This window comes from Panthera tigris, chromosome B3 (assembly GCF_018350195.1).
Source record: "Panthera tigris isolate Pti1 chromosome B3, P.tigris_Pti1_mat1.1, whole genome shotgun sequence".
NCBI lineage: Eukaryota > Metazoa > Chordata > Mammalia > Carnivora > Felidae > Panthera > Panthera tigris.
Genome location: NC_056665.1, coordinates 143,933,386 through 143,959,101, shown reverse-complemented (window position 1 = coordinate 143,959,101; position 25,716 = coordinate 143,933,386). Strand labels below are relative to the sequence as shown.

General features: G+C 54.4%; 1 protein-coding gene across 1 annotated transcript in view; it reads left to right on the top strand.

The window, feature by feature from the left end:
• Positions 1-25,716, top strand: part of CDC42BPB (CDC42 binding protein kinase beta) — a 102,177-nt gene that overhangs the window by 47,380 nt on the left and 29,081 nt on the right. Inside the window, 15 exon segments of the mRNA XM_042990640.1 lie at positions 1,707-1,802; positions 4,192-4,340; positions 8,831-8,924; positions 10,533-10,733; positions 12,257-12,505; positions 14,825-14,904; positions 16,582-16,748; positions 17,511-17,630; positions 18,415-18,548; positions 19,930-20,172; positions 21,587-21,697; positions 23,032-23,276; positions 23,383-23,488; positions 23,845-23,969; positions 24,384-24,489. Of these exon segments, the coding sequence (XP_042846574.1) occupies positions 1,707-1,802; positions 4,192-4,340; positions 8,831-8,924; positions 10,533-10,733; positions 12,257-12,505; positions 14,825-14,904; positions 16,582-16,748; positions 17,511-17,630; positions 18,415-18,548; positions 19,930-20,172; positions 21,587-21,697; positions 23,032-23,276; positions 23,383-23,488; positions 23,845-23,969; positions 24,384-24,489 (2,226 nt within the window).

The window sequence follows — 25,716 nt, the reverse complement described above, 5'->3', positions numbered from 1 at the left end:
GTGTGTCTGTGTGTGTGTGTATGTTTAAAAGTCCCAAGGTTGGGGAGAGGTGATTCTCACCTTACCATAACTAGTTAGTATTTACCCAAATGTCATGGTGAGTACATTCTGAAATTATGAAATTTAAATCTGGTTACAGAGATCCTACCTAATTGGCATAGTCGGAAAAGTCCAAGGATGTCTGCTAATTATTACGATTATCCCAGGGTACATGTCATGGGATATATGTGTGTGTGTGTGTGTGTGTGTGTGTGTGTGTGTGTGTGTGATACATATAAAAACTTAATAATATTGATATAACAGGGTTAAAGTGATTTATCTTTTTATTCCTAATAAGTTTATTGTGAACACTAAATTAATCTTTGAAAGCATGACGTCAACAAGAGGGGGCAGTGGAAAAGTCACTAAGCTGTGAATTCATAACTTTGTGGGTCGTGCTGTGCTTTCTAGCTCATCTGTTTTGCTCATTAAAAAAGTACTGAAAGTTCTCAAAACAAAACTGCTGAATAATACATATATTTCCTGTCTGTGGGTCATCATGCTGGTGACCCCGAGTTTAAGAATGGCTTTTATTCTAAATGTGGATGGGTAGACCCTTGAGAACGTGGAGCCCCAGCCCTGGGGCTTCCTTGCAGCTGCCCTGCGCCAGGCCCTGTGGGCTGGGGGGCCGCGGGCTGGGGGGCATAGCATTGGTCTCTGCACATTTGGACATTGTAAGCTGATTGCTGGTCCATTTGAGTTGTTTTATCTGCTTTTAATTAGTAGAATTGGGGCACATCTACTTCAGTCATTTTTTTTCGAAATAAAAAATTTTAAAAACAAGTTTAGAATACAAAGCTCATAGGACAAAACAAGTTCCAGAGGTCACTGTGAGTCTCATGAGAGAGCAGGTAGGACTCCCCAGTGCCTTGTGGACCAAGGGCTCCCATCAGTGCCACTGTCATGGGCACTTTGTTAAGTGCCCATAACTTTGTTAAGCTTCGCAAGTTTCAGATCTAGAGGGAGTTAAAATCTTAGGTGATCAACAAAGAGAAAGTTTTATTATGATTATGCCAAAATACCTGGTCACTTTTAAATCTAGGTACCACCTGTGTAATAAAGCTCTTAAAAAAAAATAAACCGTAACAGCCTAAAAGACAGCCTTTTACCTGTATGCTGCAGACCATACTTCTTCACAGAATCCTGTTATGACCATGGCACCAGTTACCGTGATTAAATCACTTTCCAGCGCTCAGCTCAGTGAGCAGGTGTGTGCCCTTTCCTGCCAGCCACGTGGCTGCTAGACTGTAGGTGTGTGACAGCGAGGGGCAGACGCGGGGCGGCCACATCCCAGGCTATCGAGAGGAAGCCGGTCTGGTCCAGAGAGGTCGGGCAGTGCTGGGTGGGAGGGGCCCACCTAGGAGAGTGTTGCTGAGATCCACCTGGGAGCAGGGCCGACTCTCCTTTGTCGGCTGCAGAGGTGGCGTGTGTGGAAGGGGCAGGGGCCGGGCCCGTCCTGAGGAAGTGAGCTCTCCGAAGCCTCGCTGCAGGAAGGGCCTGGGGGAGGCGAGGGTGCGTCTGGTTCCAGGTGAGTGAGGGAGGCCGAGCTTCCTGCAGCCTGGGAGGCAGGTGATGCGTCTCCAGAGCCTGTCACGGCAGGGGCCCCTCTGTTCAGGACCGTACTCCTTGGACGGGCACAGACCGACTCTCCCCCTGATTCTTCACAGACTGCTTGTTTCCGAGAAGAGCGCGACGTGCTGGTGAACGGCGACTGCCAGTGGATCACTACTCTGCACTACGCCTTTCAGGACGAAAACTACCTGGTATGTCTGGGTCTCAGGCGCTTCAAGGGTCTGTCAAATGGCATGTGGGTGAAATTGGTTGGTTCCTTTGTGCTGCTACTAAAAACCGAACAAGGCGGTTTGGAATTGACAGTGTTTATATGTGCTCGGAGAGAACGAAGGGGTTGCTTTAAGGTAGTAACTGGGTGGGGTTTTTTGAAGGCAGACAATTCTCATCACGAGATAACCTGATTAGTTTTGTTCCCCGGGTTTATTACATTTAAATAAACTGGGGCTTCGAGACATTTTCCATCTTGGATTATGTTTGAAGAGAGAGGGCCGCGAGGACCCACAGTGGCTCAGCCTTTGGCGCTGAGTGGGTAATCGTGTCACCCACGATGCCTGACGCTGTCCGAGGACACTGCTGCTGTGCAGTCCTCCCCGAACGAGCTGGGCTCGCTGAGGTCTTCTGACGTGGGTTTTGGGGGGACTCTTGTTATATGTTCCTTCCGACCTAAGTGGGGGCTTTCAGTCTTGACCAGTCAGTCCGCTGTGCGATTGACACGTGTGCCCCGAGGTGAGCGTAGATGCCTGTAAAACAGACACAAAACAGCGGCTCACAAGGGAAAAGAAGCCAGACCTTTGCCCTCAGCTGCTCTTAATTCCAGAGTGACGGTGTGACCGAAGGTTTGCCTAAACCTAAAAAGGTCCTCACGTGGAGCTCTGGGTGTGCGGGGCAAGCACCGTCCTTGGAGAAGCTGGTCTCTGCCCGGCTCCTCCTGCCTGCGCAGCCCCAGCGGTGGCCGCAGGGGCTTCGAAGGTCTGCACAGCCTCGGGCCAGGGACCTGAGCTCGATCTCCCTGAGCTCACCCGCACTTCTGTGCTCCGTTCCTACAGCAAGAGGGACATAGGGTCTCTTTTATTCATCTTACAACCGTCTCTTTCCCACGTCAAAGACATCCATCAGTTTTGAATGTCCAGAATTAGGTAACATGGTTTGTTACACTGTTTATTTAGAATTTACAACATACATGTTTATATCTACAGAGGGACCGTTGTGTTTATCGAGCAGGGGCGCGTGGGTTAGCTCCGTCTCCCCAGGGACCCCGTGCCTTAGGCCCTGAAGGTTGTCACCACGTTTTAAATGGGGCATCTGGAGCGGGAGGGGACGTAGCCACTTGTCCAAGCGTGTGACGGAAGGTGGTGCTCAGGACCGCCGAGTGCACATCACCCCCGCTCAGAGGCGACCATCTCAGGTCCATTTCCGAGGAGTTCAGGCGCAGATCTGTACAGAAGGAAAACAACATATTTTGTTTAATCTTTCCTGAAGTCAGCATAGTGTCTTGCAGTCTGAAATGTCTGATAGAAGATGGTCAGTTAGGAATCGCAGCCAAGAAGGCATCTTCTTGAATGTTTGGAGTTGCACAAATAGAGGTACAGTGAAAATCAAGAAGGAAGGCAGGGGCTCCGGGCTTTCTAGTGTGTGAACCTGGGCCCTGGTACTGGGGTTCGCAGGCCCGTGGCTGGCTGCTGTCTCTGCCGCCCCTGAGTGGTGCTGTCGGGCAGGTTCCTTCTCTCTGGGACCCCGGCAGTTTCTGCCTTTGTGGGGTGGTGGAGAAGCAGGCCTGGAGAGCGGGGCAGGCCGCGTCAGGCCTCCTTCCTCATGTGGAGTCATTGGGCTGCCCCACAGAGCCCATTCTCGTTGTTACTCCTGTTGGAGGCATCTAAACTTGGCGTGTCCTAAAAATTAAACCTGTTTCTCCAGTGACTAGAAGGGTGTTGCCTTGTTGACTTAGAATCCCTGTGTTTCATGACAGAGGAAATAATTGGTCTGGTTCTTACTCTAAAAGTAAGTTTCTGCCTCATGGCCCCTTAGTTTACTTTCTTAGGGATTCCTTACAGTTCTCCAGGAGCCTATCGATCATATTCAGTGCTGCTGTAAAGCATTTTCATTTTTCTGTTTAGAATTCTAGGCAAGCATGGAAACCGTTGAGCCTCGGCTAGATGGGTGCTTGACTTACTCCTACCGCTTTCTTAGGGGCCGGAGAACTTCTCCCTTCGCCCCGCACGCCCGCCAGCCCGTGGTCTGGCCTCTGCCTCCACATAGTACTCCCCGGTGCCTGTCACCCTCCTCTCCTTCCAGGACCACGTCCTGGCCTCCCAGCCCCTCTCCTGCCCTGCTCTCGGCCCCCATCCTCTGCGCTGTTGTTCCTGAAATTTGTTCCCCGTCAGATGCCTAACTGAAAGTACGACAGTATATGGTGCAGGAAGGTACCGAGTGGGGAAATCCTGGATGACACAGGAGCAGCTCGGAAGCCACCGCTCCAGACTGGAAGAGCCAGAGGACTTCCGTGGTAGAACTTCGGCCTTTCGTTGTCAGGCCCCACGCTGACTGAATGTTCTGTTCTCTCCCACCTCTTCCCACCTGTAGTACTTAGTCATGGATTACTACGTGGGTGGTGATTTACTGACCCTGCTCAGTAAATTCGAAGACAAGCTTCCAGAAGATATGGCAAGATTCTACATCGGTGAAATGGTGTTGGCCATCGATTCCATCCATCAGCTTCACTACGTGCACAGGTACGCACCTTTTGTGTTTTATGGGAACGGCATTGAATACGTGAAGATGCCCTTTCGGGGCCCCGAGACTCTGTCGGAGGCTCCAGGCCGTCCAGAGAGGCCACGCGGTTCGCAGACCCTGGGCCGCCCCAGCGCCTGGCACCAGCAGGTCCCAGCGTTACTGTGACGATGAGGATGCTCGAGCGCGGGTCCCCCAGAGCCGCCTTGTCTTTAGGTGTTTTGCTGACATCAGCTCATCCTCCCGCTGCTGATCCCTCCTCCCTGGGGTGCCCGCCCCCTAGTTCACGGGTTCCCTGACTGTCTGCCGTCTCAGCCACAACACCTTCCCTGGTGCACGGCCCCCATCATGGCACTCACAGAGGAGGACTGGGTTGGGGAGAGGGGCTCAGCATAGCACCTCGAGCGAGAATAACTGGTTCTGTGTGGCCGTGTGCCTCCAGCCCCCCCGGGCGCGCTGCGGGCCCACCCTGCATCCTGCGCGGGCGCCACCTCTGTGTCTTTCTGCTGCTTAAGACAGCGAGTTCGTCCTGTGGGGTTGGCTGTTTATTTTAATCATTTTTATCAAATACGTTCATGGTAACGGTTTTTTCAAGTCAGGTAGCGCTACAGGGCTTAAGAGAAAGCACGCGTCTCCTGCCCTGCCCGGATTCCACTGGCCGCAGGTAGCTTGTCGGCTTTTTACACTGTTTCTTGCGCCATTTGCCTCATATTCCTAACTAACCAGCTTCTCTCGCCATTTTCTTTTTTGCAGAGGAGGGAGAGTCAGATCACATCTGTTAAGATGCGGTTTACTCTTTCCAGAAGTAGCTCTCTCTCTCAGCCCTCTCCCACACACACTCTCAGACCTCCCTCCCACAGCGTCCCAGTTCCTGAGCGATAACTGTTGGTTCAATCCCTGTCAGGTTCATCGTGGAACACCTGTGTGAGTGTGACAGATGAGCCTGGCGGTTCCCGCATTTACACTTCCATAAGTCGTTTCCTCTGGGGGTGGCAATGGCCCTGAGTCTTCACTGGCGGGCTTTTCCGTGGCAGCCGTCACTGGTTACCCCAAACTGGCTAGTCGTCCCCTGTGCTGAATTACAAAGCTCTGTGCACACAGGCATATCAGGTAGCATAGGCCTCATTTTTCTTGGCACCACTGCTTCCTTCTTTCCCGCTCCCTTCTGCCCTGGGTGCCTCTGCCAGCGTTCTGAGAGTTCTTTCCCCGGAGACGCTCCCGTCCCGTCTCCCGGGATTGGATCCCTTGCTGTCCAAGTGACACATCTTCCTTTCTTGGTCTATTCTTTTGATTTGGTAGCATGGATTGTCTGTAGTTTCTGGATCAAGGTGGCTTGTGAGATCATGGTTTTGAGATCAGCATCTTAATTCCATCCACATGTGTGACTGAGGGATGATCTAGTAAGAATTTCAGATTGGAAATCACCTTCCTCGGGACTGTGAGGGCATCACCGTCCTCTGTTGGGAGGCTCACGGCCACCGCGATCCCCCTGGCGTCACATCGGGCCCCGCTGCCGCCTCGCCCGGGGCCCGGCCTCTGCTGCCCGTCAGGAGGTTTTCCTGAGCAGACACAGCTCCTGCTGCAAGGGTGGCCACGGCACGGGGTGTCACAAGAACAGCCCTTCAGGTCTCGCCGTGAGTCGTACCTCACTGCTCAGTGGGGAAACTGAGGCGCGGGGGCCACGTGCCCCTGCCCAGGGCACTGCCCTGTGGGTCCAGGTATCACAGAGTAAGCAGAGGGCGCGGCTCCCAAAGAACCTTCACTTCTTTTAGGGCATTTTCTCTTTTTTCATGGATTCTTTAATGTCGCTGTGCTTGCTTTTCTAACAGTTACTATAGTTGTTTTCAACATTCGATTTTATATTCTGACAGAAATTTGACTAATTCATACCAGAGCTAAATGTCTTTGTATTTGTCACCGATCTCCAGGGAAATTAATCTGACCACTTTTTCAGTGGTTTATTCTCTCTCTGTTTTCCCTAATTAGAAAGCTTTTCCCTTATTTTCTTAATTAGCTATGTAGAAGCTTCACTCTGTCATTTGATCTCCAGACATAGTAGGAGAATGAAATGTGTGATTAACCGCCCTCCCCCGTCAACTCAGTATTCAGACTTAGCACTTGAACGACCCGGTCTGAAAACCGAAAGCTTGCATTTTTGCTAGAAAGGCTACAAAGCCAGGTTTGGTAGGAAGTCAGTCCTGCCCCAGCCGCAGGTGGTAGATTCGCTGTGGGTCCAAGCAGCATTCGACGGGGCCGGAAATGAGTGTGTGTCGTCAGCACAGCAGCCGTGTCCCTGCTGGATTTAAGAAGCAGGACTCAGACCCTGCGCTACAGCTGTGGGGCCTTTTCTGTGGCTGGATGTGGGCCGCGGGGACTCGGGCCGTGCCCACCGCCCTCCGGCCGGGCTGCTGCAGGCAGGCAGAGCAGCTGCTCCCTGGCTTTGGCAGCGTGGGAAGCGGTGGGCAGCCGGGACCAGGGAGCACGGCACAACAGGCGGGTACGGCCCCTCCTGGAGCGGTCAGCCCCAGATCACAGCAGAGGCAGAAACGAAGAGTGACAGAGTCACTTGCCTTCGAGGACATGACGTCCCCAGAGAGAACGGAGAGTGCAGCTCAGAAACAAAGTCAGAACAGTGCAGTTTTAAGAGAAGGAATATCCAGAGAACAAAAACCAAAACCGGAGCAAATAGAAAGCTGCGCGGGAGAGATGCAGGATGAAGCAGAGGAATGTGACGAAGGTAGCCCGGGGCAGGCCGGTGGCCGCCGTGGTTGTGGAGCGGGTCTGATTTTATCTTTAGGAGGCCCTCCTGTTGTCCCAAGACCAGCTCGCTTAGGAAGTGTGTCTTTGCCCCAGTGAGGCGAGATGACATCTTTATCACGCACTCACTCCCCGTGACGTTCTGTCCTGTCGTCTGTCTGTCTGTCTGTCTGTGCACCAGGGCCGTACCGCTTTGATTTTGGAGGCAGAAGCCGTGTCGGACTAGTTCCCCCATCAGACCCCTTTCTTTCTCTCCAGGGCTTTTCTAGCTGTCCTCACGCATTAATTGATCCATGTGAACTTTAGTATCAGGTTGGCTCCAAGAAACAGGACATGGGAAAATTTTTAATTTGATGGGCCCATCAGTCTGTAATGCAGTCCCCTTTTTTTTTTTTTTTTAATTTCTGGAAGGTTCTCTCAGATTGTAGATTCAAATATTACGTTTTATTCTTTTATTCTTTCAATTTCTTTGGGGACTCCAGTTATTTGTATGTGGCATCTGTTTTCATTCCTCTAGATCTTTCCCTCCCTTTCTTCAGTGCCCTTTCATTAGATTTTTACTGGAATTTGTTCTCCTATGGGCATCTTATAATTTAGTCACCATTCCTGATAAGATTTTGTCTTCTGTTTCTTCCTCGAGTTAAATCTCTTCATTTCTTCCTGCTTTTGTCTGGTTCCGTTCTTAATTTTTTATTTTTCTGACTCCTTGAGGGTTTGCTTTGTTTTTCCTCTTTATTTCGGTTTGGGGTGCTGCGCTAGTTTCTTTTGCTTCGTGGATCTTTCTTTGGGTAAGAATTGTCGTCGTCTTCTCACCTTTGTTTGTGAGATGCGTCCCTGATGTTGGGAGTAGCTCAGGTGTGGTGTTCTGTCGTGTGAGCACATACCTGAGCTCCTCTTGGCGAACATCTGCCTTTCCTCCCGACGTCTGTTCCCTTTTGTGCCGTCCAGTCACATGGACTTGTTTGATCAGGAAGGAGAGCTTGTGCTTTAAAGGCCGTCCGCCTCCCCAGGGGCCCCACGTTTGCAAGTCCACAGAGCGGCAGGTCGGCCGTGGACCTACCTTCCTGCCATGAACTTGCTGCTGACAGCTGGACAGATGGCTTAGGTCTTCAGCCCCCGGGTCTTTGTCCGCCAGATACAGCGTGGGGTACGTGGGGGGCTGTTGGCCTGCCGTGGTCTTGCCCCAGAGCCTCACCTGTCTCTTGCTCTCATCGCGTCTGTGCTCAGACACCCTTTGCCCCGTTTTCTGCTGCTTCTGGTTTCTTCCCAGCGCTTATCGTGGGCGTCAGACCCTGGTGCCGACTGAGACCACGTGCGTGTTCGTGCATTCACACGTTCATTTTCTGCCCTCTCAGCTGGTGGAAGTTTCGTGATGGCAGGGGCTGTGGGGTCTGGTTACTGTCGTAGACCTGGGGTCAAGCACAGCACCGGGCACGAAGGAGACACTCGGGAAGCATGGTCAGCTGTGCGGTGGGAACATGGTCAGCTGTGCGGTGGTGTGTCGTGGGATTGACTGGGGATTAGCTCACGCACAGGAGTGAGCGGTAGTGGTGGTGACTGCCCCTCCGTACGCATGTGCGAGTAGAGTGCCACGGAGAGACGTTTTCCCAAGATTGCGACAGCTGTCCTGAATGGCATTAGCATTTCCTCGGCGGGTACGCCACTGGTGACAGGCTTTGACCTGCCTAATGTGTGGCGTGGAAATGGTTGACTCACTGATCTGTTTTACTCACAGAGACATTAAACCTGACAATGTCCTTTTGGACGTGAACGGTCACATCCGCCTGGCCGACTTTGGATCCTGTTTGAAGATGAGTGACGATGGAACTGTAGGTATTTCTGTTGGAGATTTTTCATTTGGTTCTGGGTTTTGCTTGTATTAGAAGGGACTTAACATTTCAATTTGAGATCCAATTAAGAAACCAAGTTTATGAATGTGAATTAAAAAGATTCACATTTGGGGGACAGTTTAAATTTTCTAATTAAGTTGAAAACCTCAGTTTTGATGTCCATGTCTCAGCAGTAGTACGTGTGCCTTCTAAGTTGGGGGTCGTCCCTTTCCTCACGTGGCGAGGTGGCTGAGCACGCCATTGCCGCAGCGACACGCAGGCCCCCTCGGTCCTTTCTTGAAACGTCTGGTGCGGGCCGGTCAGGCGCTCAGACGTTGACTGTGTTAGCGACTCCTCATTTCTTTGTGCGGGCGGGCAACTTCCTGTCAGGCAGGGCTTTTCTCTCTGTGGGTGATGTCCATCTAGAAACAGGGATCCTTGATACTAGGGTTACTCTCTTTCTTCCCACCAAATCAGTCTCTCATTTCCCCAGTCTTGACCACGTGTTGCTTAGTTGAGATTGGTGCTGCCCTCAAATCCAGCCTTCCGACGACAAGCGTGGTGGTCTCGGACTGAGCTCGAGCGTTGGTTCCCTTTCCTGCCTGCACGTCCCCTCACCCTTCCCGTGCTGCCACCTCACGCCGGTCTCCCCACTGTCCACCGTACGGTTCCTGCAGCCGGGCAGCCGAGCGGGGAACTGAGTCTGGTCACGTGACGGAGGCCGACCTCCCCGCGGTCCAGTCTGACCCGGGTGCCGCTCGTATCCCTTGGCCCCTCCTCAGACATGACCTGAGGGAGAGTCTGTCTGGCCTTCCTGGGCCAGGCCTTCTGTTACGGTTGCTCCCTCAGTCTAACGGACTTTGTTCTCCATGCACTCCAAGACCAGTCTGGTTCCTCAGCTGCCCCGCTGCCCCCTTGTTTTCTCACGACGCTCACTGCCGTCGCTGGCCACGGCTTTCCGGAGCGATGGCCCCACGTCAAGCCTGTTCCTGCTAACGTCAGTGGCTGAGGAACTGTCCTTTCCCTTGTAGAGGCCTGAGCCTCCTGGTTCCCCATCTGGAGAATTCCTGAGTACCCAGCCAGTGCCTGGACTATTTCCAGATGTTCCCATTTGGGAGATGGAAGGGTAGGCCCTGGGGGAGCAGCCTTAGCGGCTGTGGAAACAGACATTCAGTGTCTTGGGCCCCACCCTAGAATTTCTGTTTCACAAGAGCCCGGGTGGCCTGTATGCACACGGAAGTTTGCGAAGGGTTGGCCTGAACACACGTGGCTTCTGGACCGCACTTTGGGCAGTGACAGAGGATGTGGGAAATGCCACCCCTTGAGGGACCACAGTGCCCTCTGGGGGCTGTGCCGGGCATGCGGGCAAGGGGAGACCAGGCATGCGAGGCCATCTCACACGTTCTGGAAACTGCCTCACGTTTACTGCTGCAGGAGAGCATTCATTTGCAGTGAATTTTTAATTACTAGGGTTTTAAATCATGCTCGTGTGCTAGTTTTATTCCACGATGATTTCATCATTTGCTATCAGTGTTTTAGAGGGAGTAGTTGGGAATTTGGAATCGGAGCTGCCCCAGGATTTCCCTCCAACACCCCCTCTCCTTCAAGGTCCAGTCCTCTGTGGCCGTGGGCACTCCTGACTACATCTCGCCGGAGATCCTGCAGGCCATGGAGGACGGCATGGGCAAGTACGGCCCCGAGTGTGACTGGTGGTCTCTGGGCGTCTGCATGTACGAGATGCTGTATGGAGAGACGCCCTTCTACGCAGAGTCCCTCGTGGAGACCTACGGAAAGATCATGAACCACGAAGTAAGATGTTGCGTCTCCACGTCCTGTTTGTTCGAGTCCCGAGGCAGGGGCCCGGAGGCGGGAGGGCTGCTGGGAAGCTGTCCGCGTCTTTGGGGAGGAGACGATAGGGTTGGAGCAGGCTGCTGGCCGCCAGACAGGAGCAGAGATTTGCGGGTGGAGGTGTGGGCGTGGGGGGGGAGAGAGAGCTGCGAGCTGGAGTGGCGAGCTGGAGTGGCGGTGTTCGGGGCAGGGCCCCGGGGAGGCGGGCCTCCACGGGGCTGTGCCGGGTGTGGCCTCGGGATGGCGGGGGGCGGGGGCCCGTTGGGCTCTTCTACCTGTGGGTCTGGATTCATCGGTGTGACCACAGCTGCTCTTCTCGAGTCTGCTTCCCGGAGATTACTTGTCCGGACCAGGCCAGGCGCCCGCGCGTAGCACTCTTCCACCTCCTTGACCCGGCTTCCTTTTCCCTTTCCAGCTGTGCCTTTCCCCCCCTTGACCTTGCCTCCCGTCGGCCTCGCCTCCATTTCTTGTTCGTTTTCCCATTGCTCTTCCGCTTCCTGTTTTGTCACCTGTTTCCCTTAGTCACATGTGTCCTCATGCCGCTCCCACCCTGCGGCCGTGTGCTCACCGCCTCCTTCCCCAGTCTGTCACCCGCACCCCGCAAGTGAGCTTCTCTCCGCTGACCGGCCCTCAGCCCCGTCCCCCGGCAACTCTTCGTGTTGGGGGCCCGTGAACACGAACATGGTGGGTGGTCTGCCATGTAACTCCCAATCAGGGCAAGCCATGGTTTTTAAAGAACTTTCCCAGAATAGAGATGATTGTTTTCACTTGGAAGTTAGCTTAGCCTTACCAGAAAAACAGCACAAAAGTGCATAGCGTAGACGGCGGAAATCACCCCCTCCGCGTCTTGGCGACAAATGCCGTCACGGTAGCGAACAGGGCTCCGGGGATTCTAAAGAGCCTGCTGGCAGGGAGCACGTGCCCCTGTGGGGCCTGGTCCGGCGCTTCCTGTGCGCCCGCCGGTCTGATCTTCGGTAGTGTTCCTGCCCTCCCTCTTTCTGGATGATAGAGGTGGGGCCTGGGCCTCGGCGCTCGGGCCCGCTGCCGTGCTGGGTGTGTGTTTGTGGGGCCGCGTCTGAGTGAATGGCATCACGTCACATACGACCAGGTGTTTCGTCATCCTTCTGTCCGGCGCACGACGCTTCTCTGTAGAACAAAATCTTAGGAGTAGACTTGCGCCAGATGCTGGCAGACGCACTGCGGAAGAGCTCCGTGCCAGCCGGTTCTGCCACAGCGTGTGGTCGGCGCCCTTTGCCACTTTGACGGGTGAAAATTTATCGTTAATTTACATGTAACATGGTAACGAGTAACCAGCACGACTAAGGATTTTCTCATTAGAATCAAATGTCGTTAGCTTTGGTTTGCATTTAGCTACCGTGAAATTAGAAAGGACTGTCGACTCTGTTGTTTCCTGTAATGTCTGTACATCTTGGGTTTTTCTGAATAAGTTTTCATCTCATGTCCACCGGCCGCTTGCCCTCCAGGAGCGATTTCAGTTTCCGTCCCACGTCACGGATGTGTCTGAAGAAGCCAAAGACCTCATCCAAAGACTCATCTGCAGCAGAGAGCGCCGGCTGGGCCAGAACGGGATAGAAGACTTCAAAAAGCATGCGTTCTTTGAAGGTCTGAATTGGGAAAATATACGAAACCTGGAAGCACCTTATATTCCTGATGTGAGCAGTCCTTCTGACACCTCCAACTTCGACGTGGACGACGACGTGCTGAGAAACACCGTAAGTGTGAACAAGCACCTCCGTCCCCGTGGCGTCCCGGCGGGTCTGAAGCCAGCAGTGGTCTGTTGGGGGTGTGGATTGTCAGCAGGGTCCTAGAGCCGTGTTGGTTCTTTTTAAAAGTCTGGTGTTGTGTTTCCAGAAAATACACCTTTTATTCCAGCCTTCAGCTTGGTAGTAATGTCCCCTTTAAAACACAGAGACCACAGCCACCTCCTTTCATTGTGCTTTGCAGATACTGGGTTTTTACAGATTAAAGGTTCGTGGCAAGCCTGCCCCCAGCAAGTCTTCTGGTGCCATTTTCCAACAGTATTTGCTCACTTCGTCTCCCGTGTCACGTTTTGGTGATTGTCACAGTATTCCAAACTTTTTCATTATTACTGCATTTGTTGCAGCGATCTGTGGTCAGTGCTTATGACTTGCTGAAAGCTCAGATGATGGTTAGCATCTCTTAGCAGTGTTTCTGTTCAAGTTCATTTATTTATTTTGAGAAAGGGTGTGTGTGTGAGTGCACAAGTTGGGGAGGAGCGGGGAGAGAGAATCCCAGGCTCCGTGCTCTGCGTGGAGCCTGGCGTAGGACCCCATCCCACAACGGTGAGATCATGACGCGGGCCGAAATCAAGAGTCAGATGCTTCACTGACTGAGCCACCCAGGTGCTCCCCTCCTCCCCCCACTAAACTATTTTGTTTTTAACTTGTTTTAATGTTTATTTATTTTTGAGAGAGAGACACACACACAGACAGAGCACCAGTAGGGGAGGAGCAAAGAGAGAGGGAGACACAGAATCCAAAGCAGACTCCAGGCTCCGAGCTGTCATCACAGAGCCCGATGCGGGGCTCAAGCTCACGAGCTGTGAGATCATGACCTGAGCTGAAGTTGGACGCTTAACCAGCTGAGCCACTCAGGTGCCCCCTGTTTTTAAATTAAGTTATGAAATTTATTTGTTCAGACATAATGCTGTTGCACACTCAGTAGACTATAGCATAGTGTAAACTTTCACATACACTGGGAAACCGAAAATACACTTGACTCGCTCTGTTGTGATACCTTATTGTGGTGTCTGGAACCACGCCCAAAATTTTTCCGAGGTCCGCCTGTACTCCGCTTGAGTAAAATGGAGTTAAATGGCTCTTCTCCTTTAGACTCACCAGAAACACTTACGCTGTATTTTCATGGCACTCAGCAGTGTCGGACATGTTACCGTCCTGGAGCTTCGCCTCAGCCCTGTCACCACTTGCAGACTTCGAGGCCCTGAGCTGGCGAGGGGCTCGGCCTGCAGCCCCACGGCGGACTTGGAGCCCCTGGGACTCTGGTCCCCGGCATGAGCACCTAGCACTCCGGCCATCACGGTTCTGTGTCTGCACGTGTGTTTCTTTACACGGCCAGGCTTTGGGGGCAACCAAGACTGCGTGTGGCTTCTGAGTCCTCCACTGACGCCTAACGTCGTGGATCCTCCAGATTGGGCCTTGGCTCTGGGGCCGTCCGGTGCTGGGCTGGTCCGACGGCCTCTGGTGCGTGAGTCGGCACCGTCTTGTCTTTGCTCAGAGGCTCTAAGGTTATTTTGATATCCTCAAATCCAGCCTTTTAAGTCCATACAGGTGGCTTGTTTTGGGGATAGAAGAAGTGAGGTTTGACCAAGTAGAAGAAAAGTCTTGATCACTCCCTAGAGAATTTCTCTGACTCAAATAAGAGCTGAACCGTAGACCTCCTGGAGAAAAGACAGAGAAAAGTAGTGTCATCGTGGAAAGGGTTTTCTTAGACCGCAAAGAAACTATTTCTACAATGACATTTCCCAGATAAAGTATAACTTTGGTTTCATGTTTAATAAAGAAGGATCCTGACACTGAAAACCAGAGTCTGTAACACATTAATCTAAAATAAATAAACCTAATCGAAAATAAATCTAAAATAAACCCATGTACCTTGGGTTCCAAGCCTATACCCCTGCCGTTGGCCTCTGTTTCTCCCAAGAGCCTGAGAGCCCCCAGCCTCTGCCTCACAACCCTCCCGGGGCTGCGCCAGTGCCCGCCAGCTCGCCTCTGCTCGGGGCCGACGAGTGTGGCACCAGGGCGCCATCCAAGTGTGGCCTGGGTCATTAACCATCCTCTGAAGCAGTGTGTTTGTTCTGTTAACTGCATCGTGGGCACAGCCAGGACTGAAAATACAAGTCTGCCAATGCTGTGCCCCCTGGCGGGGACGCTGGGCTCAGTGTCCTAGAAGGCCACGCGATTCTCTCTAGTGCACACGGTTTCACCCGTTGCTAATGTTCTTTCCCTTTGTTTGAACATGGATTTCATGTTGTTGTATGTGTTCTCATGCAGGAAATATTACCTCCTGGTTCTCACACAGGCTTCTCTGGGCTCCATTTGCCATTCATCGGCTTTACATTTACAACGGAAAGGTGGGTCTAGCTCTGTGGTTCCCCAGGCGGAGGCTTCCCTTGGGCGAGATGGCAGCTGATGGGCGAGCTCCGGGCGGGTGGGTGCTGCGTCAGCCCTGGGACAGCCGCGCCCCAGGGAGCTGTGGGCAGGTTTGTCCTTGAAAAAGGACACCTGATGAAAACACAGTGACCTGTAGCAGGGTCGGCCGGCTTCTTCCACAGAGGGTGGGCTCTGTTAGGTAGTTGTCTTTTTTTAACAACCCTTTAAAACGTGAAACCCACTCTTAGCTCACGGGAGGTCCGGTCAGCCGACTTCTGACTTACAGGCCGCCAGTGCTGTCAGGATTCGTTCCGGTAGACTTTCGGGGGCTCCCGGTCAGGCCCAGCTTTCGTGAGGGCACCGTGCTGGCTTTTGTGAGGATCTTATTGCAGCTCTGTAGCTCCCCCGGGGGGCCTGGAGCGCAGTCCCAGACAGGCTGGCGGTCTGGAGAGCCGGGAGGGCTCCGGCCCTGAGCGCCGCGGTGACTGTACCTGTCAGCCTCTGTCTTGAATGGACCTCTTTGCCAAGTTGTTGCCTGAGGGTTGTACCTGCTTTGAACAGGAAACTGGGCCAGGAGGGGAGGGGAGGGAGGGCAAAGTGAAACAGACGGAACCTCGAAGCGCCTGAAGGAGGGCTACGTGGCCTTCTAGCGGCTCATACCTCAGTGGACGGGAACTCCTTCCGGAGAGGACGGTTTCTGCTCGAGCCCGCAGAAACTCTCCTGGTGTAAGGTGCCAGGGCTCAACAGCACTTCAGCCAGAGTGACGGCAGACGCCTTGTAGCCCGCAGGAAGGGGTCTTAGATCTGGGAGGCACGATGACCTCTTAATCCCTCATGCAGAAGTTCTGGATTTTTCTGATCCGTTCCAACTCAGTGGGCACTTGTTAAACCTGCAGGTCCCAGGCCCACCCGCCAAGGCTCCAGTTTGGCGGGTCAGGCCCAGGGCCGTCCTCCTGGGACAGACCCCGTGGTGCTGGCACCGCGTTCTCGGGCCACCTTTGAGAAACACTGGCCAGGCCCTTGCATACACGTGTGCCCGGTACCTTTGCTGCACTCCGGGAGGCAGGACTCGGAGAAGGCTCCCTGGCATCGCTGTCGTGTTAAAAGCGGGAGGAACTAAGTAACTGGTGGCCTGGTTCTGAGGGAGAGAACCACTTCGGGTGTCAGTCTGGGTGCGTGCAGGCTGCAGACCGGCTCTGGCGAGTGGCCGTGCCGCCCCGAGTGCTAGCGGCCGTCGAGTCTGCAGGGGAAGGTGAGCCCTGTCCTCAGACTGCTCAGGAAGCCCTCGGCGGCAGGAGTGCCCAGGGCCGTCCAGCGAGGGCTTGGCGAGGCCCCCACGCCCAGCTCCTCACACGGATGTCTCCTGTGGCGTTCCTGGGCGCGCGTAAGCGATGACGCAGAAAGTACGCTTGCCTCCTTGGCAGAGGCGTTTTCCTTGACCCCTTCTGAGGGCACGGCCTTGTCCGCCACCCCCCCGTCATCCCATCACTTGCTGTAAGGAGGTCTCCCTTCTGCATTTTGGCTCCATCCACGATGGTCTGGCCACGGGCCTTCGTCTGCCTGTTCAAAAGACTTCTCTTGGGCCCCAGCGAGTCTCCAGATGCCGAAGAAGTCGCTGTACGCTCCGTGGATCAGAAACCCCGTTGCTTTATTTGCAGCTGCTTTTCTGACCGAGGCTCCCTAAAGAGCATAATGCAGGCCAACACGCTGAGCAAAGACGAGGGTGTGCAGCGGGACCTGGAGAACAGCCTGCAGGTGGAAGCCTACGAGAGGAGGATCCGGAGGCTGGAGCAGGAGAAGCTGGAGCTGAGCAGGAAGCTGCAAGGTGCGCGCCGGCCTCCGCTCGCCCTGTCCCCCCGCTCGCGCCCCCGTCCCCCCCGCCTCGTCTCCCTTCTGCTCACCCCGTCCCTCTCCGCTCTCCCCGTCCCCCCCGCTCACGCCCCCGTCCCCCCCCATCTCCCTTCCGCTCACCCCGTCCCCCTCCGCTCGCCCCGTCTCCCCACTCGCACCCCCGTCTCCCCCGTCCTCCTCCACTCACCCCATCCCCCTCCGCTCACCCCGTCCCCCTCCGCTCGCCCCGTCTCCCGCCGCTCGCCCTCGTCCCCCGCCACTCGCCCCCATCCCCCCCATCTCCCTTCTGCTCACCCCGTCCCTCTCCGCTCGCCCCGTCCCCCCCACTCGCACCCCCGTCTCCCCCATCTCCCTTCCACTCACCCCGTCCCCCTCCGCTCGCCCCGTCTCCCCACTCGCACCCCCGTCTCCCCTGTCCTCCTCCACTCACCCCATCCCCCTCTGCTCACCCCGTCCCCCTCTGCTCGCCCCGTCTCCCGCCGCTCGCCCTCGTCGCCCGCCACTCTCCCCCATCCCCCCCCATCTCCCTTCTGCTCACCCCGTCCCTCTCCGCTCGCCCCGTCCCCCCACTCGCACCCCCGTCTGCCCCGTCTCCCTTCCACTCACCCCGTCCCCCTCCACTCACCCCATCCCCCTCTGCTCACTCCGTCCCCCCGCTCGCTCCCGCGTCCCCCTCCCCCCCATCCCCCTTCCATTCACCCTGTCCCCTTCCCTCACGCCTGTCTCCCTGCCGTAGAGTCCACCCAGACAGTGCAGTCCCTGCACGGCTCCACCCGGGCCCTGGGCGGCTCAGCCCGCGATAAGGAAATCAAAAAGCTAAATGAGGAGATAGAGCGTCTGAAGAATAAAATAGCAGGTAGGTGTCTTAAAGAGGCTGCTTCGTCTGTGTTCTTGGGTGTTAATCCCGTCGAAGAAGATTTTCAGAGTCCTTTTCGTAGGGTGGAAAAGGAGAACAGCGTTGGCTTCTGTAACCTGTTTACAGGTCTCCCGTTTCTTTCCGTCCGTTCACCTGACGTTCTCTCTCCAACTTGCTTGGCCCACAAATGAGAGACTTTTACAGTTGCAGCTAGAATCACTTCTTAGCGTTTTACCCGTAAAGTCTCAGAAATGTTTACATTTCTCTGTCTTATTCTCCCCTTGGTGGCCCAGAGGCACCAGTGCCACAGCGTATTTCTCCCCGAAGCGTCCTCAGTGGCTGTGCCTGCCGTTTGCAGTATTTTAGGGGCTGGCTCCGTCGTCACCATCTGTCCTTTGCGGCTCCTAGATTATCAGAGCTTCCTGAAGATTCAAATCGCTTTCGAGTCTTAATCCTCAGCCCTCCATTTTCTCTCTGGAACCCCAGCATCCTGGTGCTGAGAGGGGCCCCGAGTGAGCCCATGATAAGGGGCACCTTACTGCGCACCTCGGTTGCCCTGTGCCCGCGCACACGGGCTCACGCGGTCCCCGGTCCCCAGGGGAGAGCGATTACCCCGTCAGTCCACGCGGGTGGCTGCATACGTGACTTTTCCATGTGTGAGAAAGCAAGAAGGTTACTAAGAGATAAAGCGGGTGAAGAATCCTTAACTAATTCACTATCAGGAAGTCAGCTGACGTGAAGTTTTTCCTGTAAGGGAACGAGGTTTATTTTCTCCTCTGTTCAGACTCCAATAGGCTCGAGCGACAGCTGGAGGACACGGTGACCCTTCGCCAGGAGCATGAGGATTCCACACAGCGGCTGAAAGGCCTGGAGAAGCAGTACCGCGTGGTGCGGCAGGAAAAGGAGGATTTTCACAAGGTAGTTGGGGGTGATTTCACGCGAGACAGGTCTCAGCGATGCGCAGTTGTGACCTCGAAGTTGTGTGGGGGTCTGAGCCCTCCTCAGGGCCCTCGTCTGCGCCCTGGGCTGTGTTGCGTGCAGTCCACGAGGGGCCGGACTGCCTCAGGGTCATGCCGTGCCGCCGACCACGCAGCCTGCCAGGTGGCTGGCCGTGAAGTGGGCGGCCTCAGCACCGGTCACCATATCGGTCCTCGCCACAGGCCTGCTGGGCGGGCTGTGCACCAGGACCCCGCGATGCCCAGGGCCCGAGGGTCCCCACGTCCCCACAGCAGCTGACCCAGCTGGGTTCACACGCTGGTGTCCGGTGCCAGAGTCCTCCCCCTTCCAGTGGCCTCCTCCCCTTCTTTCAGCAGGGGCTCTTTGTATGACAGGGCCTTGCAAAAAAAAAAAACCGTTTGTTAAAATTTGGGTGGTTCCCCCCTAAACCCCTTTATAAATTTGATTTTCAGTAAAATATATCAGATTGTATGTTCGGTCGGTAGTGTATTCATACTAGGATTGTTTTCTAAAGTACATTCGTTTATACACTTAAGTCGTTAAACCTGCAGTTTGCTCTGTGTTCTCTAAAACGTGCGGGATTTCAGACCCAGATTGTTCAGTCTGTCGTGGTGTCCTAACCACGGCGCTTTGTCGAGAAGTGCACAGGGGACAGGAGACTCCTCGGTACTCTAGTGTAGGTACAGCAGCTCACTGAGCCCGGCCCGGCCCTGGTGGAGTCGCCCCTTCCCCCCAGATCCAGCTACTTCCGATATCAGACCAATAGGTGCCACCGTGACTGGGCCACCCAGTCGTAGACGAATTGGCTGCGGGAAGGTGAGGCCACGGGTGCAGCCAGAGGGGCCACCATAACCTCACTCTCGTGAGGAGCTAGCTGTCCAACAGTCGTTTTTATGTGGTTCTTTACTTTGATGGAACTCTTAAGCTTTTTTGTACGTAACGTGTTCTTTCCCAGTTCTGCCGTTTCAATAACTGGGTTGGTGACCACATTCACGCCCCGTCCACCTTTGTGGCCTTGTGGACGGCATAGGGGAGAGGTTGAAACACGTGAGCCTGTGCTGTGAGCAGGCCTTCCGGCTGGCTGGCAGAGCTCGGGCTTCTGGTCGCCGCGTAACTGGGGGTCTTTCCCGGAGTGAGTTCGATCTTAGCACCTCTGCTCAGGTGGGTCTTCTTCCAGGCTGCTCGTAGCTGTGCTGGGGCCTAGCAAAGGGCTTTTTCACAGAGGTGAGCCCTTGGCTCTCGGCCGTGGCCTGTAAGCAGCATTTGCTGGAGAGGATTGAACGGCCAGCCTTCCGTGTCTCTGCGAAGCACACGTAAAACCTCTGTCATTCTTTCTGTTCAGCAACTGATTGAAGCTTCCGAGCGATTGAAGTCCCAGGCCAGAGAGCTCAAAGACGCCCACCAGCAACGCAAGCTGGCCCTGCAGGAGTTCTCTGAGCTGAACGAGCGCATGGCAGAACTCCGCTCCCAGAAGCAAAAGGCATCCCGGCAGCTACGGGACAAAGAGGAAGAGGTAGAGGTAGCCATGCAGAAGATCGACTCCATGCGGCAGGAAATCCGCAAGTCGGAGAAGTTGAGGAAAGAGGTAGCTTCGTAGCCGTTTCGGGGATTGTACTGTTCGGGCTTTTGTATGCTCCTGCTAGAACACCTTCGAGAACGTGGGCTAAATCACATGAGTTACTTTAAAACAGATCTTAAATTTTATGAGAAGCCACGTAAGTTGACCTGCCAAGTGTTTCCTTTGTACTTCTCAGCCCCCGATACCTATTGGTGGAATTATTAAAAGACATTTCTTAGGGTATTAATTTTTAAAAATTCACTTTTAAAGCAAGTAGAGGGTATTTCTGCCCAACAGACAGAACGTAAACGTGTCGGGACGTAGTTGGCACAGCACAGCCTACGTGAATACGAGTCCTACGTCCATAAGGAGCGGCCAGGAGGACGACCAGGCTCAGCCTGGCGCCCCCGGTCAGCCCAGTGGCTCTGAAACTTTGGTTTCGGGACTACATCATGCCCTTAAGAACTGTCGAGGCCCCCAAAGAGCTTTCGTTTGTGGCGGTTACAGCTCCTCATGCTTACCAGGTTAGAGATTAAAACACTTTTTTCAGTTTAACAGTAAACCCGTTACATGTTAACTGACGGTTTTTATGAAAAGTCACTCCCTTCCCCCATCTGGTGAGAAGAATGGCATTTTTACATTTTTGTGCTTTTCTTTAATAACTGGCTTGATAAACTATTTCTGCATTCGTTCTGTTGTGTTACACTGTTTTGGATAAAGTATTTGAAGAAAACCCAGATAATTAGAAAAAGAAGGGCCTTTTTTAGAAAGGGCCCCAGGACCCCACTTTGAGAACTGGCTGCCCTAGACACTCCAAATGCTCTTCCATTAACGAGTGACATATTTTAAGCAGCCCTTAGGATTGAATTCTGTTACAACTTGCTTGGTAAAAAATCGGATGCTCTATAAGTACATGCTCTTTGTCAGTCGGTCTCAAAACACCTACTTGTTTTTTTTTCCGTTTATTTTGCAACCCAGATGCATTTGTAGCTGTAGCATCAGTGGAACCCCTAGCGAAGCATTAGTGTCCACACTCCGGGCAGGTCACTGCAGCATCTGGGATCTGCTTTAAAGTAAAGGGAGAGGGCACTCGGCCGGCCGAGGTGCAGGGGGTCCTTTCCGCTGCTCCCTGCTTGGGCACGTGCACGTGACCTTCACCAGTCGATAGATGGATTTGTGATCTGCAGACATCCCAATTGCCTGTGTCACCAGTCCGTCTCCTGTCCGGAAACTTAATGCCAAGTTGCTGGTTTACATTAGAATTTAAACTTGGTTTATTACTAACCAGCTGTTCCAGTGGAGCCTTAAAGTGTCTTTCTCCGCCGTTAACTGGGCCTGGGATCGGGTGCGGAGGTAGGAGCGACAGGCCCTCAGGGCCGTCCGCAGAGAGCCCCAGGGCAGGGCCGGCTTCGTGCTGGTGAGCACTGTGCCCCCCTTGCAGCTGGAAGCCCGCCTGGAGGACACCGTCGCCGAGGCCTCCCGGGAGCGCAAGCTTCGCGAGCACAGCGAGAACTTCTCCAAGCAAGTGGAGAGTGAGCTCGAGGCCCTCAAGGTAGTACCTGTAGGAGACCAGCCCGTCCTCCTTCCTAACTGTCGTGGTGGGAGTCCTCCCGCGCGGTGGGCTTGTCCGGAAGGACGGGGTGTGGAGAGGTGACAGGTCACAAACGTGCCTTAATGACAGCCTTCTTTCCGTTTAGAACCTGAGTTCCTTCGCTATTTTCCTTAAAGTGTCAGGCAGTGTCTTGTAAGTCCTGGTAAACTAACACCTGACACCTGCTGTGTATTCAGTGAGACCGTTTCTGAAAAAGTCCCTTAAAGCCCGTGTCCTGCCACTGAAGTGGAAGACAGGCCAGTGGCCCGGGGCCAAGGGCAGCCAGACACCTCGGGAGGGAGTGAGCGAGCGAGCGAGCAGAGAGGCGCCAGGGGCCAGAACAGGGGTGAGGAGGTGGGGGACGGGGCGCTCTTTGTTTGCCTGGCGTGACCTCAGGGGCACGAGTCCCCTTTCTGAGCTTGGGTTTCCTCATCTGCCGGTGGAGACGACAGGCCCGCTGTCTCCCCAGCACGTACCTCGGGCGGGCCTGTTTCCCTCCATCGTCCTTGCTGCCGTCTGGGCCTGTGGGCGGCAGCCCCGGGGCCTGGACTTCTGCCCGCTCGTGCCTGAGTCTGTGCTCGTGCCTGAGTCTGCTCGTCGCCGCTGGTGCTGACAGTCCACCTCCCCCTCCCCCCCGCGGCAACCAGGGCACGTCCTGTCCTCAGTGTCCCCAGCAGCTCCCGGTGACTCGGGCCCTGACAGAACCCCTCCCAGCGTTTCCCGCCCATCTCACTGCGTTCACCTTGCTGTTTGTCACCGTGCTGAAGAACCTTCTGCCCGATGTGGCACTTCACGTGTCCCCGCATCAAGGGCTCCTTTAACTGTCCGCTGGGCACCACACCCCCACGCTTCACCGCGTTGCCCTGTGTCGGTGTCTCGTTGCTCATTTGCTGCTTGGCCGTCAGTCTTTCCCTGTCTGCCCCACGAGAGCAGGGACCTCGATGTGACCCTCTTAACCACAAAGGTGCCTGACACATAGTCGCCCGAATGAACAAACTGTGAGGAGGCTTTGGGGACCGATTGTGTCAGGGTGTAGACAGAGCTTCCGGGGTCCTAGGCAGATCTGGGCACGTCCCTTGTGCAAGGTAGGTGCTGTCAGCCCCTCAAATCTGCCCGACGGTTGTTAGAAGGACCTCGCGACCGTGGCCAGCTGCGTCGGGCGCGGTGTCTGCCATTGGTGGAGAGGGGACAGAAGAAGCCGCGTGTACGGGTGTCCACACAGGGTGTGGGTGGAGGGCCGTGTGGCCCTCGAGGGGAAGACACGGACCTGTAATTTATTTTACCTTTATCTTCAGATGAAGCAAGGAGGCCGGGGCCCGGGGGCCAGCTTAGAACATCAGCAGGAGATTTCCAAAATCAAATCTGAACTTGAGAAGAAAGTCCTGTTCTATGAAGAGGAGTTGGTCAGGCGTGAGGCCTCCCATGTGCTGGAAGTAAAAAATGTGAAAAAGGAGGTACACGATTCGGAAAGCCACCAGCTGGCCCTGCAGAAGGAAGTTCTCATGCTGAAAGACAAATTGGAAAAGTCAAAGCGAGAACGGTAGGTTTTCGTGCGCCCTTCGGTGCTGTGAGCGCGGGCTTGTGCCCCCGCCACCGAGAGGATTGGCTCACGGAGCTTCTGAACCGCCGCTCTCGCACCTTCCCAGGCACGCCGAAATGGAGGAAGCAGTAGGCACGATAAGAGACAAATACGAGCGCGAAAGGGCGATGCTGTTTGAGGAAAACAAGAAGCTGACAGCTGAGAACGAGCGGGTAATCTAGTCCATGCCACCGCTCGGGGCTCTAGTTCCCGGTCGTGGGTCCTGGGAGTCGGGTGGTTTATGCAGCTTGCTTCCTACGTGAAGTAACACGTTTCCATTGGGTTAGAAGCTGCTAATTTCCTGAAATCCCCTGCTCTTGTCATTTGTCTGCTCAGATTTGGCTTGAAATGTGACCAAAGTTAGATACATTTGAAAAGTCCGTATCCGAGATGAAGTTTGGAGCAAAATCTCACCACGATATAAGAAAACTTTCAAAATCTTCCAAAGAACGTGTAGCTTTAATAACGCTAAGGTCACGTTTAAAGGACACCAAATAACGAGTTATGTGGTACAATTGTTTAATTTCAGCTTTGTTCCTTTGTGGATAAACTCACAGCTCAAAATAGACAGCTGGAGGATGAACTACAGGACCTGGCGGCCAAGAAGGAGTCGGTGGCCCACTGGGAAGCCCAGATCGCAGAGATCATTCAGTGGTACGTGCGCCCGCCCGCCCTTCCCCAGCCCTGCCACACCGCTCGCGCTCCCTCCACCCGCGCCGCTGCCCCTAGGCCTCGGCACGGACCCGCCGCCCTCTCCCGAATCGCCGCCGTCGAGGGGCCGCACTTCTGTCCGGTGTTCTTCACGTTGGACTAAAGGTGGAGAGAGTGCACCAGGTCCCTGGAGGCGTGGGTCAGGCTGGCACACCCCGCGCGTTCTAGCGGAAGGGAGGCCGGGCCCCCGCGCAACACGGCACAGAGGGACTGGGGTGGCCCTTGCTAGCGGAGCCGTTCGTTGGTCGTGGGCGACCGCTCCGGCTGGTGGGACGCTGTGTCACTTTGTCCCGGGGGGGGCAGGAACCTGTCCTCGTCTTCGGCTCCTCTCACTGGGTCTCTATGGTCCTCCTCTAGGGTCAGTGACGAGAAAGACGCCCGAGGTTACCTTCAGGCTCTTGCTTCCAAGATGACCGAAGAGCTCGAGACACTGAGGAGCTCCAGTCTGGGGTCGAGAGCACTGGTAGGGTTTGTTCTGAACCGCGTCTTTTTATGATGGTGGGACTCCCCGGTGGCTTTACCTTGAACACGAGTGTAGAAACTCAGTGCCGGGCAAGTAACTCGGGTGATGCGGGCCTCCGTGTGGCCAGGGACGCCCCCGAGGTGCAGAGCACCGCTGTCTGAACTACTGGGAGACCACAGCCACTCTGTGGAGGGACCGCAGTTCGCGCGACGGGCTCCTGCCCTCAAGGAGATGGATGGGTTTTGTCTATTCTCTCACTCCCACCCCGACGACCCCACCCCCCGGTCAGTGGTCCGTGTGTTTCGAGTGCCCGGAGTTTGGCGAGCCGTCTCCACCCAGGCTCACTTCTGGGCGCAGCCCCACGTGTCCCTCCTTCTGTCTGCCTTTCTTACAATATGTGTGTGTAAGTTATTCTGTAAGTGACAAACACTAGTAACGATAAAGGTGTAGGGGAACTGTTTCATTAGCGTTTTAGTTAGAACTTCACAAACCCAGATTTTTATTCCCTGTTTTGCTGGTTTGAAGCTCTGTTTGCCCCAAAGGGGTGTTGTTATGTCGAATGTCATTACTCCTCATGCTGTCACCTGAGCGCCCGGCACATATACCATCTTGTCGAAGAATACAGCTGTGTTCTTCGCTCTGTAATTGGAGAATGTATTCATTTTTGATTTTAGATTTAGAAGTACCAATTCAAACGATCAAGTTTTTTTCATTTCTGCGTTTTCTCTTCCAGTCACATCTACGGGTATACTCGCGCTTGTGAACTGCGTTAAATAAACCTAGTGTGTAAACCTGACGAAAGACGAAAGAATATAGCCCTAGGTCCTTTTAGCAAAATGGGATGATTGAGATTCTTGTTGCAGAATTCTGTGTGAACAGTCCTTCCTGTTGAAGGACTGACTGATGAAAGTGTATTTCCTTCCTGTCCGTAGAAGTGTGTTGTTCACGCGTTGATTCTTGAGGAAATCCGTGTGGGCCATGGTCATCTGAAGACTCGGGCTTCTGACATTCACTGGGTTCATCACAGTCGTTGGCGTCCAATAAAACGCCCATTTCTCTGTCCCTGCAAACCCCTAGTCAGTTCCCTTTTCTCCTCTTTATGGACGGAAAACGAAAAATTCTCAACTGTGTGGACTGAAAGCTTTAAAAAAGTCTAACAAAGTGGAATCTCCAGATTCCTTCTGTCCCTCTCGAGAGCGGATGGAACACGGGCAGCATCTCGGTGGG